This window comes from Danio rerio, chromosome 6 (genome assembly GCF_052040795.2).
Source record: "Danio rerio strain M-AB ecotype USA chromosome 6, GRCz13ab, whole genome shotgun sequence".
NCBI lineage: Eukaryota > Metazoa > Chordata > Actinopteri > Cypriniformes > Danionidae > Danio > Danio rerio.
Window position 1 is genome coordinate 15,912,501 of NC_141026.1, and position 20,454 is coordinate 15,932,954.

The following is a 20,454-nucleotide window of genomic DNA, read 5'->3' on the forward strand; positions in this document are numbered from 1 at the left end:
AATGACAAGTAAAACTTTTGTAAGAGAAATGCGTCAGCAATTCAAAGCAAAGACCCAATAGCGAACACACACACACAAATCACTACACAGGCATCGCGTCAGATCCACAACCCGAGATATTGTGTACAACAAATATTTAACTCGTTTGAATTCAACCGACGCAATCTAACGGCAATTCGTAGCTTTTTAATTTAGTGGCTAATTCGTATGAATTTGTATGATCTAATTCGTACAATTTAGTACGATTTGCTTATCCACCAATGATTGTTGGGGTTAGGGGTGGGGTTGGGTGCCACGCCTCCTTTTTAAAATCGTACAATTTCGTACGACTGAACACGAATTAGCCAATAAACTGACAAAACGTAAAATACTTTGTGAGATCAGGCAGGGTTCAACTTACAGTCGTTCTCGCAGGTTTAACCATTCCTTTGAAAACATATCCCAGCTTTATCAGGTTGTAGCCGAAGTAGTTTAAATTATAAATAGGCAGTGTTTATTCTGTGCTTTTTCACACAACTTATTGCGTTTTTAAATCCCCTACATTTCGATTTTTCACAGACCTATTGTGTTTTCATAGTATTCTCAGGCAAACCCCTCAGTGTCAGTTTGCTATCTTGCTTCTCTAAAAATGAAACTATCGCTAGGCCCACACGGAATTTGCGCGAGCAGAAATCCGCAGATTTCCACAGATTTTTAGGCCATCGAGTCTATTTATTTGCTTGAGTAAATGTGTGTGCATTTATATTTATTCAGTTTGTTTCAATAATTTCAGTAATATCACTGACTAATATGAAAGTGTTCGTTTCATTTATTTACAATACAGTTTGTAACGTAATATTTTCTGTCTTTTAATAGATATATGAGAGACTTGCTTTGTTTACCAAACAAGTAGATCTATATTGATTTGCATTGTAAATATTAAATAAATGTTAAAAAAAATTTATTGTTTTTCATTTCATGTATTAAGGTTTTATTTACGAAACTCTCTAAATAATTCCACAAAATTCTCTGCAGAAATAGCAAAAAATGTCCGCAGATTCCGTCTGGCCCTACTAATCGCTAATGTTATCATGAGAAAATATGTTTTGATCATTAAAATCATAGCTTAGCATTCTTATGACATGAGGATTCATGTCCACATTAATACATGCAATGACAAACGGACAGTTGACGTAATATGTGCAACTTTAGCATTTAGCTATAACGTACACAAACACAGCACAGCCTGAGTTGGTTTGATTTGGAAACCGTTTTAAACTGGAGATCACTTGTATCTTAAACTCAGATTCAGCGGGAAATATTCCACCAAATCAGATTAGAAAGAAAGAGCACACATAAATATATCTCATGTTGTGCTCATTAATCAAAGACTTTCATTGAAGAACTTCTAATACTGTGATGTTTTCCTAATCGTACTGTTGTTGAGTGTGGATATTCTGGAAAATCTTCCCTTTTCATCTTGAAAAAGCACTACTAAATGGTTTAAAAGAGCTGATCAAATTAGGAATATCATCTGTTTTATTTAAGCAGCTCTCCTTCAAATATTAAATGAATGATGACTATCATTTAAGGCTGGAAGCTGTCATTCCCCGAACACAGAGCAAGCAACTTTGGTGTTTGTTTCATGAAAACTATTGACTGGCTTAATATAGCGTAGACTCGTTTTTAATTATTCTGCTTGTAGGAAACAGTCAAGACACTGAGTGTTTTGATTTTAAAGGGATAGCTCATCAAAAATATATCATTTGCTGTTAATTTATTCATGTTAGGGCATTAGTAGAAGACTTTGAGCTTAAACTATGGCCTTTGGCGAGTCATGAACTTGGAGCTCAAAAAATGAATAAATACAGGCAAATTTAATCAATCCTAAAATGTCTACCATGAAGGTGGCTAGCCAGTTAAGTTTCTTTTTACTCCAATCCTGAGTTTTAGGTAACAACTTTAACCCTTGTGCACTGTTCAAATTTGCGACTCTTTCGTTATGTTCGGGATGAAAACATCCACCGAATGAAACTGCTGTAAAAATGCAGATTAATATTTAACTTTTTTTTTTTTTTTTTTTTTGCATAAATCTGTTAATCAACCTTCGTCCTGATCAAAACTAGTAAGTCAGGGGTACCCAAACTCAGTCCTGGAGGGCCGGTGTCCGACATATTTTAGTTCCAGCCCTAAATAAACACACATGAACCAGCTAATCAAGCTGTTTCAAGGTGTACTAAAACTTCCAAGCAAGTGTGTTGAAGGAAGTTGCAGCTAAACTATGCAGGACAGCAACCCTCCAGGACAGAGTTTGGACACCCCTGTACTAAACCGTTTAGAAAGACACAGGAATTTCACTCTTGAATTGCCAAGTTCATGAATAATGTCATTGATTTGGTGAAAAAAAATTATAATAAAAATATATTTCAATATAAAAAGTAATCGTGGACTGGATGTTTTTTTTTTTCCTTTTATCTCAGTCTTGGACATGTGAACGATTAGTAACAACATTGGCTTCGATGAATTGTTTGATTTTCATTTTCTCTCCCTAATTTACTGATGGTGGCTGTTTTTACCCCATTGACTAACATTATAACCACATTCGAGGGTGAATAAATACACAGTCTTTGTTTTTGTTTACTCCATGTAGTTCTGAGAGCTGAGATGCATATTTTGATTTTCTCAGACACATCCAAGTAAGTGAGCAAAGGTCACTCTCACACGTACATATATATATAATTTGCAGTTATACTTCATGTGCTTTCACACCTCGTCTTTTGTTTCAGAACCTGGCACGTTTCCCCGGTAAGCGTGGTTCATTTGGCATATGTGAATCCAGCAATCGTACTCCGATCTGCGCCAAAGCAATCGGTCCGAGATCGTCTGCATGCCTTCACACCTAGACTTTTGTTTTGGAGCCTGTCTCATTTCCCCAGTTAGCGCGTTTTGGCATATGTGAATCCAGCAATTGCGCTTGGATCCACGGCAAAACAATAAGTCCGAGAACGTCTAAATGAGGGGGTCTGGGCTCGATTGAAACGAACTCTGGAGCGGATCGATTGTAGCGAGAAAGCAAAATGGTTTGAAACAGGCTATATCATAGTGTATTATGGGTGTGTAATAATACGCATATGACCTATACCGCTATATGAAGAAAGAATTACGAGTAGCGCGGGATGTCATTCCTACTTGTACATGTGCGTTTTGTGTCGAATACAAAGGTGAAAGCATGTTAACTTTTAACGAGAGCTGTTTATCCGTTTGTTAATTGACCGATCTGCAGTCTTGGTTTATCTGTTATTTCTGTCTATAATGTAAAGCCTATAAGCAATAATTCTAGCCAACGGCTATGTATGAGAAAGTCTTACCTGATTTATATTTGGTGACAATGTCTGTGGGTGTCACCATTCAAAATTAAAGCACAGCTTCTCGCTTATAATGTCTTGTTACTCATCGTCATAAATTAAAACAAGGACGCATGACAGCTGAGTGGGATTCAGAAAAATAAACTGTGAAACTCTGACCAAGGTGAGGGGAGTTTACTTTGCTGTGTGAAAGTAAACAGCACCGAGAACAAAGTGCAACATTATAACAATTATAATCCCAATTTCGCAACAAGAGAATCGATCCACAGGTGTGAAACATGGTGTGAAAGCACCCCAAGCTTTGTTTTTTGTTTTGTTTTTTGGCTAAAGGGTTAATAAAGATCTGAACTGATGACCAACGGTACAAATGACAGATTCAACCCCTTTCCAACAGGGAAAACCACCAACAATCAAAAACGCATGATTACACGGTGTCATCGTTTGAAAATATGGTTATAATTGAAGTCAATGGGGCAAAAACAGCCACCAACAGTAAATTAGGGAGAAAAAAATTAAAAATCACATGAAAAAACAATATACAAAAGGCAATATTGTTATTATGTCCAAAACTTTGATAAAAAAAAAATCCAGTCCACAATTACTTTTTATATTAAAAATACGTCATTGTTTTTTTTCCAGTCCACAATTACTTTTTATATTAAAAATACGTCATTGTTTTTTTTCCAGTCCACAATTACTTTTTATATTAAAAATACGTCATTGTTTTTTTTCCAGTCCACAATTACTTTTTATATTGAAAATACGTCATTGTTTTTTTTTTCCAGTCCACAATTACTTTTTATATTGAAAATACGTCATTGTTTTTTTTGTTTTTTTTGTACCACAACAGTGACATCATTTGTAAATTTCCTAAATTAAACCTTTAATTTTCCAAGCAATTCAGAAGTTTTAAATACATTTTTACAGTAGTTTAATTTAGTAGGTTTTCATCCCTAACATAACAGGAAGGGTAATAAATTTGCCCAGAGTGTATTGTTGAGTTTTCTAAAAAAAAAAAAAAAAAAAAATTCAAAGCATTTTCTTAAAATACGTGTCAAAATAAAAATCATTCTGTTAGCTGAAACACAGAAAAGGTTATGGCCAGACCAATCCCAATTCTATTTTCTATTTTTATTTTTGGGTAGGGGTAAGGGGAAGGACTAAGCTGTAGAAATGGGGGTTGGGTCTTAAAATCACCCCAGAGTGGATGAAAACATTACCAAGAGTACATAAAGGTTTTCACTCTTTGTTGCCATTGTACGTTGGAACAGGTAATGCTCCAACTGAGATACCTTCCTGGTACCTAAAAACCCAGAATTGGGAGAAAACTCAACTGACTAAACAGTTAATCTGGCTTCATGGTACAAGCTTCAGTAAAAAAATGCTGGGTTCCATTCAATCGATTTGAGTTGGGACAACATGAATGAATTAAGTTAACCCATTAGATTTTAAGTTTGTGGACGAAAATGCTCAGCAATTATGTTGCTTCAGCTCATTAGTAGAGTAGTTTGACAAACAACAAATGCAAATTTGAATGTGTGTTATCAAATGAATCTATCTGTGCAAGACACAGAACATGATTTACCAAATGATTAACTTTAGTCAGTCTGATTAACTTTTGCCTGTGATGTAAGTGATGCTAACTATCTACTTCCATTTTATGAATCACCAAGGACCACTTTAAACTGAAAATCTTCATTAAGGGGATGGTAGATGAAACGGATGATAACATTTACTCACTCGTTCATTTAATCTTCTGTTGAACGCCATAGCCAGAAGAATATTAGCATTTTGCCCAACACTCTTCAGAACACTTTGTTTGGGGTCCAAAAGGTAGAAAAAATTCTGAAAGGTTTAGAATCTCTTACGTGCAAGTAAATGAGGAAAAAAAAAAAAACATTTTTGGGGGTGAACTATGAGTTTAACGTTCTACCACTGAATTTAAAAAAGGAAATCTACATCCCAGATAACCTGAAGGCGAGTAAATTAACCTCAAATTGTAACTTCTGGGAAACTATCCCTTTACACAGTTTTGCAAACAACATTTACCACAGACATCACCCATTTAAAAGCAAAGAGAACTTCGAGAAAGCCACTGGACCAGTCATCATAAGGCAATGCTAATAAGATCAACCAAGAGACGATGTCAAGTTTTTAAGATTTTTTTTCTCTCGTTTCTTCATTAAAATCTCATATCCATTGTCAGTGTTTTGTGTACACAGAGGGATTATGGAATAAACAGCATCTCATTCACCCGAACACTCGTTAGTTGAGCGACTCCACCAAGCACAGGGAAAGCAGGTGGCACCAGAAGCTCTCGTTCGTGCTCTGAACAGGTGCCCTATGCGTTGTGTGCCATACAGGTGCAATGCCAGCATCCGTTGACTGCCCCACAGTGCTGTTCAGCTTCATGTGTGGTTGCTGTGGTGGGCATTTTCGTGTGGCAAGTCCAGGGCTTTCTTAGCGACACAGTTAATGTGGACGGGCGTCCCACCGGGCAAGCAGGCGCAGTCGGGCTCACTGAAGGTGTTGTGGCACAGCTGGCATCCCTTCTTTTCAGACACTAATACTGGGCCACCTCGATACTTCAGCTGCACAACACAAAACACAGTGCTTAAAGGGTTAATGATGTGTACTTTAATGCTGGGTTCACACCAAGGCTAAGGCTGCGTCCGAAATCGCATATATCGCTATATTGCATACCTCCATATACTCTTTAGTAGGCTAAAACAGTAATATTTCGGAATTCATAGTATTGGGAAAAACACTATGCAAGAAGTACCTGGATGAGCTACTATTTTCGTCAAGATTCTGAAATGCGCATCAGATGGACACTGTGCTATCCTATGATGCTATGCGAGAGAATCCATGAATGGGAGTAAAGCAACGCAACTGAAGCGAGTAGGTCATGTGATAAAGACAAATGGTGGATGTAGTACATCCAAGTTCCATTCATAATAGAACTAGAACATCATTTTCTAATGGTTGTGTAGAAAATTCTAATTCAACTGTAGTACCAACTCGAGTAGTAGGGGTGTAATGGATCACAGTTGATCTGTGATTCATATGGATCACAACCCATAGTTCGGAACACATATGGCCCGCAGGATAATACATTTTTCTTACTGGTAGATTAATCCTAAATTTGTAACAATTACAGAGAGATCGCCTTTCACGTCATTCAAAACACATGTGTGAAAGCATTTAGATTTCCTGTAAAATTTATTGATGACGGAAGTCGTGGTAGGCTATTCGGGATGTGGTGGGTTTCTTAGGTTATTAAAGGTGTTTTATGTCTCTACTTGTTTAGCCTGCATCAACGCATTCAGTGTAAGCTGCACAATGAATCATTAAAAGATCGGGATCTCAACACCCACGCAACAAATTATAAATGATGCTGATTTGCATTTGTTTATTAATCACAAAAATCAAGAAAGATTCAGTCTTTGGTCTTTCGAGTTAGTTATGAAGTTACAAATAGTCAAATAACACAGAAGTACTGGGAGAACAGTTTAGATATAACCACTGATGTCTATGGTAAAGATTAAAAACACTGTGATTTGCTTATATTGGCGCTCAAAAATGAAAGTTGTAGGCTGCAATTAAATTATTTAAGCAATAGGTGGCAACAACCAGCCATAAAAAATATAGCACTGAATATTTCTTCAAAAATGACACATCTAAGAATGAAACATGAAGTTTTATGAGTGAATAATTTAGGGTCAATGAGATCTTAAAAAAATAAAAAAATAAATATGGGTTGTACAAATTATAATGTTAGATTTATACATTTAGTGTCCTCAGCTACAGTAGACATTTTTATAATTTATTTTTATTCAGCTGATTATTTCTTCATTTTAATTTTTTTTTTTTAATTACAGGTTCTAAGCTCAGTTTTTTAATAGCAAAAGTGTTTTGCAGTGCTGTTTCTATAATAAATGGAAGCAAATTACATTTGTCTCCTCCCCTTTTTTAGCGGATCCAAAAAATGGTCCAATCGGTGACTTAAACCATAATGTGAACTGAACTGAGATTTGTGATCCGTTACACCACTGTAGAGTAGTAGGCGATTTCGGACGCAGCCTATGATGCTACAGCAAGGGAAGAGACACGCAGTTTTGTGGAAAAGAGGTCTGAAAACAGAATTGCTTGTTTGTTACGCCAAGCCCTGTCTTTTGGGGTTATCCTATCATGATTGCAACAGAGAAATACTGGGAAATCCCTGTACAGTGATGGCATTTCATGCCGTTCAGCCTTATAATCTTAAAATGTGGCAGGGCAACTTGCCTTGCCTTGCCTTGCCTAAAATGTGCACAAAATCAACTATTTTGTCATCACTTTAGACATTAGGCTAGAAAATCATTCAAATACTTGCCTAAAGTGACACTTGTGAACTGGCAATGGTTTCTGCTGTTCTGGCATCAGCTACTGATGTGAAATAATGGCTGAAAAAAGTAGTTCCTCGTTCAAAAGGGTTTTTGCACTACGTGTTTGACTTTCTTTTTTTATATACACCATTATGCCATCAAACTGTTGTACAAATGCAATATCACACTCATATAGGAATGGGTACCTAAACTCTGTACTTTATCAGTTTCGGTAATAAATTATTAAAGACCTAAGTATCGATAAGCTCTGACGTTAACGGTTCTGCTATCGGTACTGTAGAATTATTGCTGAATAAACATTACTTACAGTAACAAAATTTAACGGACCAAACTTTTCTAATTTGCAATATTTGATATTCGTCTGCACAGTTGGCAATCTCGCAAGAGAATGCTTGTGTTTCCAGCTAACAGGTCACGTATAAAAGCCTTCACAGTTCTCGGCTGTGCGCGCACACTCAGTGGAGGCTTGTTTTGGCGTTGTTTTCTTGTATAAGCGGAAACGCAAGCAATCTGGCAAAGTGAAAGTATCTTTTAAAAGTGCATTAACTGCAATGAAAAGAAATTAAACGTTTTTGACTGCCTAGCTAATAACGGTAATGTTACATAATCCACATTGTTATGCCAACAGACAATCACCTAAGTTAGTATAATATTAATAGTAAATAAACACAAACATTCGGTTGCAATGAATACAGTATTTTTTTCTGCAGAAGCCTAAATAAATCTTAAGCATTAATAATGGTTTTACATCAGCTGTATTTAGAAATATAGCCTACGAATAGCCTAATAATAAACTATGCTTATTAAAAAAATGATTTAAAAAACAGCTTATTTTCACATTGCAAGATGCTGTAAAACTGTATTAAAAACACATTTAACTCCCAACACTGTTAACTCATTTATGTAAAAGCATTAAAGAAAAATCAAACATTAACTCCTTTAACTGCATTTTGTAACTCAAAGAGGGTATTTTCAACTGCAGGGAGCCCAATAAACAAAAAAATGTCCGACTTCTGCCAGAAAAGGCAAACATGTTGATTTTTCTCCAGAAGAATGGTGAAAAACAGAGTCATTTTCCTTTAAACCATTGTACATTCTTTTACAGGAAAAACATTATTTATTTGTTTTACAATTATTGGCTTAGTTTTATTTCACATTAACAACTTAATAATAAATTAAGTGTTTTTAATTCTGTTCAATTTGTTTTTGTTTGTTTTTTTCATTAAAAAAAAAGACTACAAAAAGTACCGATAAGAGAACCTTTAAAGTACAGAACCGATAAGTGGTATAAATAAAAATAGTAATACCATTAAAACCTTAACGATACCCATCCCTACACTCATATACTGTGATATGTCCATATACCTTCACTGGTGGGGCACTAAGGCACTATGACACATCACATGCCTCTATATACATATCATATTACTTTTTCTTCTAATTAACAAATTACAGAACTTTTTCTTGACTGCTGCATGTAGGGCGCCATAGCGACCAGAGTCTTCCAGTAGAATGTTTAGAACTTCCGTTTATATCAATAACAACAGGTAAATTGCCCTTCGAAAATGGGTTTCAACATCGTTTTGAGTGGATTACGGAGTGCTTTTGTGACACAACTTTGAAAGGTGTGTGTTAAAGCCATTATAATCTGTCAGAAGTGGTTCAAGCGCGAGAGAAAAACATTCTCCTAGTTCATATGTCAGCCGTCAGTGTGTGTGTGTGTGTGTGTGTGTTTCTCTCCCCGGCCTGTCAGCTGTTAGCTCAGCGGCTCTTTAATACACGAGCACGCATCCAATACTTCACTGCATCATAGAGCAAAACAGATTACTGGCATGAAACTTGACAGGTATGCAAGTCATGCAATATACAGAAAAGTCCTTTATTGATACTCTGCTGGCTGATTTGCTGTTCAATCTAATTGGAGCCATTTAGGTTTCATTTAGTGTGTTGTATTTACCACGGTTTTTCTGTCATTTCAAAATGTCACTTTATTTTCACTGTCACAGTTATTAAATCAGTGTGTTGGTGGTACAGTACATGAGGCTACGTGTGTGTGTCAAACATTTTGGTGAACTACATTTGTTTGGGCTGGTTATATATTTGAAAGAAAGAGAAACTGATGCCTTTAGCTATGACGAAGCTTCATTTAACTGCAGAAGATGCCGTCTGACAACGAGGGGAAAATGTCTCACAGCAGTTGTTTTCCATCCTATTAGATCAAACGTATTTAAATAATCAGTCCAGGGGGTGGAGCTGATCGACAACAGTATTAGTTCAAAGATGATAAAAGCAGGTAAAATAGATTAAATCTATCGTTTCGAAGCTGCCCAAATGTGACTGTTTATATGCAAAAGCTGCCGACCGGAAGTTCTTTGCATTCTCCTTGCGCATACACGCAAAGCATGGGTAATTTTGCATTCTAAAAAAAAAGGTCTATAGCAGGGGTGTCCAAACTCAGTCCTGGAGGGCCGGTGTCCTGCATATTTTAGTTCCAACCTCAATTAAGCACACCTGAACCAGCTAATCAAGCTCTTTCTAAGTAAACTAGAAACTTCCAGGCAGGTGTGTTAAAGGAAGTTGGAGGTAAACTATGCAGGACACTGGCCCTCCAGGACCAAGTTTGGACACTAGGGATGGGAAGATTAACCGATATGTATCGATACGCGGTCATGCGCGTGCACGATGCGAGTGCATCGGTTGAGCAGCAGAGGATGAATGAAATTTTGGAAGCAAATCGAGATGCATCGGTTTTTGCGAGATGCATCAGTTTTTCCGAGATACAGCTTATATTTTTAATATAGAATGTATTTTTTATTTATTAACAAGTGTTGTTAACCTGCTTTTGGCGCATAATTTAATCGACCTACATAAAGTAAGCCTTAGCAACGGATTTGCGGATGTGCACACACTACAACTCAGTGTATCAGGTGTGCGGATGAAGCTAGTGGAGCGCCCTCAGAAAGCGCGAGAAGCAAAACAAACATTTTATTCCCCACTGAGTTTTAAATCTAAAGTATGGCAACATAATGGATTTAAGGATGGACGACATGACAGGACAGATGCAATCTGCAAAATGTGCCGCGCATCTGTAAAATACGCGGGCAGTATGACTAATCTGACTTGAAGCGGCGCCACGGTGTTGTTGTGAAAGCATCTTCCAGTGTTTCTGCATCGCCGGCTTTCGCACTGCTTCAACCAGCTCCAAAAGTGGTGAGAAAAGCATTGCAAGTTTTTTTTCCGTGCGCAACAGTTCTGCTCGCTCTACGCCAATAACGAATGCTATTGCATTGTTCATCTGCAAAGATATTCAGCCTAGTGTCACGGAGAACGAAGGTTTTAAACTCCTCCTCCTGTTAATTTTTATTTAATTATGATAATATTAATAATAATAATAATGATAAAAATAATTGGGTGTCACGGTGGCACAGTGGGTAGTTTGACCACCTCACAGCAAGAAGATTGCTGGTTTGTTATATTTTTATTAGCCTGTTGTTTACAGTGACAGTGATGTTTCAAAGCAGCATAACACTGCTAGTTCACCACCTTAAGTTTTGAATAATCAGTGGCAAAATATATCTTTGTAAAACTTGTTTTCATAGTTGAAAAGTTAAATCACAATTCTTGTTGTGCACTGCTAAATTTATTTATGTTGAAAGAGTGCAAATATATACATTTATAATATATATTGCACTTATACATTCTGTTTATCTTGAAAATACTTAAATAATATGTGCTATATGTTCTAAAATGGCCCTCTACTGTAAACTGACACTCTGGCTCTGAGAGAAAAGCCAGTTTGTAAAAAAAGTCTTGGTTTTGCTTGGTTTATAAATAATCAAACTCATTCAATGGCACAGCATTCTCTTTCACATCATCTCATAAACTTGATCTAATTAGTTAGTGCTGAAATATCGCATCGTATCGTGATATGGGTGTGAATCGTATCGTGTTGCATCGCAATATGTCACAAATGTATCGCTAATATATCGGATCGTATTCTTTGTATCGAGATACGTATCGGATCGGCATTATAGCTTAGATGCCCAACCCTATTGGACACCCCTGGTCTATAGCTAAGAACTTTTTGTTTAGTTTTATTTTTTAGTTTGTTTGACCATATGACATTATTGGTCATGCCTCATTTTTTATTGGTCAACCAAATATTTGCTTAAAAGTAAATATGAATTAAAAAACCCTGACTTTTTTTTACTTTATGCTCATTTTTTTTTTACATTTAATTATATTCTGAATTAAAGCTTAATTAGCAGTGCATTTTTAATAAACACAATATTAAAAAGTACTCATAAAAAACCCACCCTGTCATGCAGAAGCTGGAGGTTTTGGGCTCGAGCCAATCCCAGTGCGACCTGTGAAGTGCAGCGTGCGTGAACAGTGGCCCTCATGGCCCCGCACAGAAAAGGACGGAGTAACGGCAGAGACCAGTCTTCTGGGAGAAGCTTTAACACACGCACTGCGTCAAACACTTCAGCGTGTCGGTTAAGCAAGTCAACGGCAGCTACTGTTTGTGCTCCTCCAGGTACATCCGGGTCCAAGTAAACACTCAAGAGTTGGTGGAAAAGGTTCTGACGGTAGGATGAGTCCTGAGATGCAGAGGCCCAGGAGCAGTACTCCTCAGCCGCAGAAGAGTCTTTCAGCTGGTGCACTAATACGTGTAAAGCCTTGTCGTGTTCCTCTAACTTCCCATGTAGTGTCGCTCGCTCAAGTAGCAGCAGCTCAGAGTCTTGAATTTTACCTACAGGCACACAAGCAGAAGTTACTGAAAGCATACTGCAGCTCTTAAATGGCAGTTCATCTATATCTATACGAGTTTTCTTTTTCTGTGAAGATATTTTGAAGAATGTTGGTAGTTTTAGTAGAAGTAAATATATTTAGAATTTATTCACAAAGGATGTTTGAAATGTATCATAATGTACTCTTTTCATAAGACGCGTTTAACAGTCATAAGCACCAATTATCCTTAAGTTTTTAATACTTAGATTTTTTAAATATGAACATTTATATGTATTTATGCATGTACTTTATCATATCGTCTTTGCATCAAATTACAAAAAAATTAATTACCATTAGTGTGAGGCAATGCAATGGAGAGTCTCTGAGCAGGACAGTAAATTTGGCATTGTTCTTTTTTTTTGGCTGCAGCTATCAGTCCCACATCATTTATATCCTTTTTCTAAAAGTGATGGCACCATCGTGGAGTTTTTCTTTTGTTATTTAAGCAAAGAAGATTGTAAAAATATTATTTGTTGTACTCTCCCATTTACTGTTCTCTAAGTTTACTCAACTTCTGCTACTGATAAACCCAGAAATGTGAAAAGGGTCCATACTAGGGGTGTAACGGATCACGGTTGATATGTGATATGTATGGATCACAACCCACCGTTTTGGAAAACATGTGGCCTGTGGATTTATACATTTTTCTTACTGGCAAATAAATCCTAACTTTATAATGATCAGAGAGAGATAGCCTCTCGCGTCATTCAAACCATATGTATGACGACATCATTAGGAAGACGTCATGGTAGGTTATTCTGGATGTGGTGGGTTTCTTAGGTTATTAAAGGTGTTTTCTGTCACTACTTGTTTAGCCTGTAATAAAGCATTCAGTGTAAGCTGCATGATTAATTATTAAAAAATCAGGATCTCAACATCCATGCAAAATAAATGATAAATAATGCTGATTTGTAAATGTTTATAAATCCTTTGAATCGCTGCATTAAAATCTGAAAACGCAAAAATCAAGAAAGAGATTGAGGGTTTAGTCTTTTGAGTTAGTTATGAAGTTACAAACAAACAATGGGACAGTTTATAGTTTGGATCAGGGGTTTTAAAACTTTTATTTAGTTTTACTTCAATCAAAGTGTCAGTGTGTCAAGTATTAAAATAATCCCTTATAGTCTATTGGAGAGGCAAAAACAACGGAGACCTACCTAGTAGTAACTGGACTCTATACAGATTAGACTCTTTTAGCAACCGTTGTAGTTTCTGACGGGCAGCCAACAGCTGTTCCTCAGAGGTTGAAGGCCGTGAGATCAAACCCAGCACCTTCTCTGCATACAGAACAGCCAGATGTGTGTGATACTTCTCTTTCTGTTATAAAAGAGACACAAAAAAAAAAAAAAAAAGAGTTGGGGAACCTTGGCACAATAGCACAGCACTGAACTAAGGAACATAGATGTGTCACTCTCTTACCTGAAGTTTCTTTTCTAGCACAAGGTGTTCTAGATAGAGCAGAAGGGCTTGACTGTGCTTCTGCAAATATGTAATCACATCATCTGCATTCAGCTGGCCCCTCCTCTCTTCTGAGGTAGGCCTTTTAGTGAAGATCTGGACGCCAATCTATATGTGATTCAGAATATAGATAGTCTGTTATGACCTCAAGTCTTTTCTATCCGCTTGTTAAAGGAAGACTTTTTTGGAAAAAGGCAAATTTTACTAAGCAAATTTTACTAGTTTTTATAGAACGATGTGACTAAGAACTATACCCTCATTCTGGCATAATAATCAAGAAACTTTGCTGCTGAACCATGGCCTAGACAATAACAACTTTCATTTTCTATCAATCATACACAGTGTAACTACAGAAAAGTCAAGCTTTAAAGAGGAAATTTTTGAGTGGGATGCAAATGGTCTAATCTAATTCAATGATCTATGCTAAGCTAAGCTAAAAGTGAACCCGCCAGAACTGAAGATCAACTAAGTATATTCAAAATAGTAAAGCTTGACTGTTTAACTTTAGGGGATTTGTAAAACTTTGGCATCTGATAGAGCATTTGGACCCAGATAAATGTGTTGCTTGACATCAGACTTAAACAAGCAGATTGATAAGAGTTAGATCTCGCTCTTATTAAAGCAGTTTGTTATAGTGAGGATGAAGTACACACCTTTTGATCTTTTTGTAGTGCCCAGTCTGCATGCCTCCACACAAGGTCAAGGTTGGAGCAAAAACTAAGAAAATCCACAACATATTCAAACAGATCTGGTCGCGTTGAGTCTTGGAGATCTCCATTGACAATCTTAACCCACATCTATAAGAAAGGACCAAAAATACGACTCTTAGTCAACCATTAGCTCATAAACCATATCCAGGTGTGAAGTTACTACACCTAATTGCATCTTGCTTAAAAAAAAAAAACTAATTTAAAAACAACAAATAACAACACTTAAGAATAATACACACAAACGACACAAAATACATACAAAACAAAGTAAAATAAATACATTAAGGTTCTCGTAGTGATAAAAACTCAGTATTAATGTACCCTATGCATGAACCCACTTATCATGGGGGTTTACGGAGATTGCTCCAACTGGCAAAGAGTCAACAGTTTTATCTGAACAAATTTGTATATCTGAAATTAATAATGATTATATACTATCAAACCGGCCTGATGTACACATTTTCCTTCTAACTGCAGGCGCAGTAGGTAGTGCTGTCGCCTCACAGCAAGAAGGTCGCTGGGTAGCTGGTTCGAACCTCGAATCAGTTGGCATTTCTGTGAGGAGTTTGCATGTTCTCCCTGCATTCGCATGGGTTTCCCCCGGGTGCTCCGCTTGCCCCCACAGTCCAAAGACATGCTGCAGGTGAATTGGGTAGGCTAAATTGTCCGTAGTGTATGAGTGTATGATGGTGACAGGGCGGCCGGACTGTGTAAAAAGCTTTAAAAGCCTTAAAGGTGAAGTAGATGATCTGCCTAAATGCTAACCAGTTAACATACTGTAATATCTGACACACAGTCCCTCATTTTCCACCCAAAGCAACGCCTCCTGAAATCACGAATGTGCACATTAAAGATGACAGAGACCCACTAGATCATGATCATGCCCTTTGCCAGTTAGAAAACTTGGTAACACTTTACAATAGGGTTCATTAGTTAATGCATTTACTAACATGAACTAATCATGAACAACACATGTACAGCATTTATTAATCATAACTGAACATTTACTAATGCATTATTAACATCCAAGTTCATACTTGTTAACATTAGTTAATGCACCATGAGTTAACATGAACTAACAATGAACTACTGTATTTTCATTAACTAATGTTAACTAGCATGAACAAATACAGTAGTAAATGTATTTTTCATTGTTTGTTCATCTTAGTAAATGCATTAATTAACATTAACTAATGAGCCTTATTGGAAAGTGTGACCGAAAACTTCATAGTACTTTATAATACTATAATTCCGAATGGAAAAACTGTATCATATCTACCACGTTTTTAGTTGGGTAGTTAGCAAGCCAAACTTGTCAGAATGTGCAATATTTTATGCATGCAAGGATTTGTCCTAAAGAGACAACTGTATGCTTAGTGGTTGGCCGGCGGCATGCAGAAATTACACTTATTACTAAGCCACACTTACATGCCATTTTAGACCGAATATTTAAAGTAGCATGGTAAATAATATTAGGGGGCGCGTGACAGGTTTTCATTGTACAAAAATGAAACAAAGGGGTTTAAATAAAAATCTTTTTAAAAAATCAAGGCGGAAAAATGCCAATAACTTATGTTTTGTATTTAAACAAAAAAGAATAATCTACATTCTCGATGCTGTAAAAGGTACTGCATGAAATTGAAAACATCAATCTTTCGCTGGAAGATTTCAGTGGCTGAACGGCACTTCTGTGCATATAGCCCATTCGTATAACAACACATTCTACATCAGCTTTGCGTGACTAAAATACTTTTTAAACATAAAACTACACGTCTAAAAGAAATACTTCCGCCATGGTTTTATCCTTCCTCCAGTGTGCAAAAGTGATTTCAATATTGATTCAGGATTTTTTAAAGTTTTGATTCAACATCTATTTTTACTGCTGTGACTGTCTGATGTGCAGGTGAGTGCGGCCAATCGAACTGAAAAAGATACACATCATGCAGGCTGATTAATGGCCAATACACAGCCATTGATAGACTACAAGTCTCAACCCGTGTGTGCATTAGATTTGCTGATTCGGCAGTGCGTTCCTTCCAAACCCGACAGAAACTCCTCATTAAACTGTTAGTGGACATTTTCTACAACTTCATATATGCTTGAATGGAAGTACAAATAGTATCCTAATGCAACTTTTAAATTACATGATATACATACACCATTGATTGATTGGAGTTCATTAAGTGATTTAAATAATAAATTATAAGAATATAACAAAACATGGATACATTATATTTATCAAATAGACAATAGGACAAGAATCGAAAAGTAAAAAAATCCTAAGTAATCAAAGCATAAAATAAGTAACCATTTTCAAATTATACAAATATCAACCTGTGAACCTATGAATGATTTATTTTGAGGTAATCAAAATTATGCTGTAGATTTATAGCTGAAATTGCATTTAACTACAAAATTGTGACATTTTATAATAAAAGCTAAACTTGAAAAGCTCATCACCATCATTTTAAATATTCATACAACAAAGTATCAATCTCATCCAACCTGTAAAGCAGCAGCATCTTGTCCATTGTAGTGATATAAAAGACCAAGAGCATAATACCTAAAGAAAAAAAAAACACACAAGATTAAAAGTTAAATCACACATCAGGTATGCACTGCCAAGGCGACTTAAAACCAAGACCATGGATTATTTAAAATTTTTTGAAAGAAATCACATTTAAAGTGTTTTTAATAACAATTGTGTTTGTTCATTTTCAGTTGTACAAGGGTTTTATCTTTAAATCAGACCTTTTTGCTTAATATGATTTTTATGATTATAAACAGAAAGAAGAAACACGTGCACACACACAATACCTGTCAACAATGGGATGTGAAAATAAGTGTTTGTTCATTTAAGACACCATTAGTTGCTGAAATATTAATGCTAAAAAACATTTAAAAAACAATGAAATATGAAATAAGCAGGAGTGAAAACGACAAGCCTAAAATTGGACTTGCCAACTTTAAATGCCTGACCTTTTCATAAAAAAAGGTTTGTTGCTTTAAACACATCTCTAATGTTTTTCTTTGAATATTGGAGGCAGTGCTTGTGCGAGCTGGCCATGGCTGACACGCGAGTGACTGATCGCCATTGAAATGTAGATATTATATATAGAACTTTTCTCTTCACATTTTTTATTTAATCTGCATTCATATACTTTATGGTGCTCCAAGAAAACCACAACATATTGTGAACAACTGTAAAACCTAAAATAAATTTACATAAAAGTATATTTTTTAAAGCATATGTGTGGGGGAGGGTGGTCAAGTTCACTCCATCCCCTGAAACGTTCTAATAATGTTTTAAATAGGATGCTAAGAAGGACATCAACATAACACTAAAATGTTATGAAAACTTTTAGAAAAATGTTTAAACAAAAAAATGACATCCATAGTCAACATAAATGGATCATTCTTTGATAATAACACCATTCTGAAACTGACAAATGAGTGACTGGTCGTGATCAAAACGCAGACGTCACATATAGACTGTCTTGTCTCTTTGAATTTCTAACTCATTCTGCATTCATATAGACTCACTGGCCGATTTATAAGTACACCTGTCCAACTGCTAGTTAATGCAAATTTTTAATCAGCCAATAGCATGGCATCAACTAAATGCATTTAGGCATGTAGACATGATCAGGACGATCTACTGCAGTTCAAACCGAGCATCAGAATGGGAAAGAAAGGTGATTTAAGTGACTTTGAACATGGCATGGTTGTTGGTGCCAGACAGGCTGGTCTGAGTATTTCAGAAACTGGTCTGATGAGCCTCGATTTCTGCTGTGACGTTCGGATGGTAGGGTCGGAATTTGCCATTAACAACATCAGAGCATTGATCCATCCTGCCTTGTATCAACAGTTTAGGCTGGTGGTGTAATGTGTGGGGGATATTTTCTTGGCACACTTTGGGCCCATTAGTATCAATTGAGCACCGTCTCAACGCCTGTCCATCACTTTAAAAAGACAGTGTACCCATCTTCTGATGGCTACTTCGAGCAGGATATAACGCCATGTTATAAAGCGTGATTCATTTCAGACTGGTTTCTTGAACATGACAATGAGTTCACTGTATTTAAATGGCCTCCACAGTCACCCGAGCTCAATCCAATAGAGCACCTTTGGGATGTTGTGGAACGTGAAATTCGCATCATGGAAGTGAAGCCGACAAATCTGCAGCAACTGTGTGATGCTATCATGTCAATTTAGACCAAAATATCTTAGGAATATTTCCAAAACCTTGTTGAATCTATGCCACAAAGGATTAAGGCAGTTCTGATGAAAAAGGGGGTCCAACCCGGTACTAGTAAGGTGTGCCTAATAAAGTGGCCAGAGAGTGTATGTTGCTCCAAGAAAACCTCCATATATTGTGAACACAACTGTGCAAAAAAATATAAATGTTTTTGTTAAAAAGTGTATGCGTGTGCGTGTTTCTGTACGCGTGTGTTGGGGGTGGTGGTCAAGTTCACTCCATCCCCCTGCACATTTGATAAACTTAAATGGTTGCCTCATAAAGAAATGGTGTTAGTTTCTTAAAAAGACAAACTGCCAACGCTATATGGACTGCTTTATTTAATGGCTACCGAAAGACGAATAAAAGCGAGTACCCACTTGTGATGCTTCTCCAGCCAAGGGGCACTGTCTGCCAGGAGACAAGCGTTTTCGGAGGCCAGCAGGTCCAGAAGACTCTCATGGCTGGTCTCTGCGTACAGCTTCAACAATGCAGTGTCTACATCTTCATGGAAACCATTAGCGATGTCGCTGCTGCGGACCTCGTGCAGGTAGCTGATGAGGAAACGTTTGAAGCGTTGTACCTTCTCCTGGTCTCCTTGCGTCAGGTGGTTCAAGTCGGCAAACTCGTGAAGGGGCGGATGGCACCGTGTGAAGGAAGAAGAGGCAGGTAGGAGAAGCGGATAAAGAGAAATCAGCTCCCGAACGTCAAGCTGTCCCTTCCTAAGATGGGTGTCAGATAAAACAGAGCTTCTTAGAAACATGCATTGTTGTTTTTAATTACAATATTTTTGTCAAATCAAGTAAAACTGAAATAAAAAATCTAAACATGAGATGAAAACTTGAATAACTGAAACTTGACATCTTACCAACGTACTGAAATAAGTTTAGGTCATGTAATTAAATTACTATATAATATAATATAATATAATATAATATAATATAATATAATATAATATAATATAATATAATACAATATAATATAATATAATATAATATAATATAATATAATATAATATAATATAATACAATATAATATAATATAATATGTAAGACTTATGAAAACCACCAGTCCTACTGCAACCAAGCTACTCTAAGATGTGATCGAACTGACATTTCTTTGCATGGGAGTCGTCGCAAGGAAACCAATGTCCATGGCCTCTAACGTCTGTCGCTAACGCACCTTTTGAGGTCAGAGGAGTGAAGTTTAACCGCATAGCACTTCGCTAGCTAGCCGTTTGTTACACTCACCCCTAAACCTCACTCCCATCCCGGATGAGCCCCCACATGTAACCCACAAGTCCAACTGCACCTATCCTATTCTGAGCTGGGTTCAAACCAGAGATTTTTTGTATGGGAGTCGTTCGCAATGAGGTTAAAGACCATGGCATCTACTGTCTGTCACTTAAGCACCTTTTGAGTTCAGAGGAGTGAGGTTTACCTGCATAGCACTTCGCTAGCTGGCCTCTGTAACAATTACCCCCTGCTAAACCTCACTCCCATCCCGGATGAGCCCCCACATGCAAC

General features: G+C 36.8%; 1 protein-coding gene and 1 long non-coding RNA gene across 9 annotated transcripts in view; one reads left to right on the top strand and one right to left on the bottom strand.

The window, feature by feature from the left end:
- The window catches only part of LOC147843414 (uncharacterized), a 2,543-nt gene extending 1,557 nt beyond the window's left edge, over positions 1 to 986 (top strand). The window contains exon 2 of the long non-coding RNA XR_015493374.1: positions 1 to 986. This exon is cut by the window's left edge and continues 811 nt beyond it. This is a non-coding gene — a long non-coding RNA (uncharacterized LOC147843414).
- Positions 987 to 3,778: 2,792 nt separating this feature from the next.
- Positions 3,779 to 20,454, bottom strand: part of tgfbrap1 (transforming growth factor, beta receptor associated protein 1) — a 31,083-nt gene continuing 14,407 nt past the window's right edge. The window contains exons 6-13 of one of the 8 annotated variants that reach the window (XM_087255793.1): positions 19,309 to 19,650; positions 17,197 to 17,254; positions 14,635 to 14,778; positions 13,943 to 14,089; positions 13,681 to 13,840; positions 12,049 to 12,485; positions 4,141 to 5,935; positions 3,779 to 3,945 (exon numbers count right to left, since the gene is read on the bottom strand). In XM_087255793.1, the coding sequence (XP_087111919.1) occupies positions 5,753 to 5,935; positions 12,049 to 12,485; positions 13,681 to 13,840; positions 13,943 to 14,089; positions 14,635 to 14,778; positions 17,197 to 17,254; positions 19,309 to 19,650 (1,471 nt within the window). In that variant the 3' untranslated portion in view covers positions 3,779 to 3,945; positions 4,141 to 5,752. 8 annotated transcript variants of the gene reach the window in all.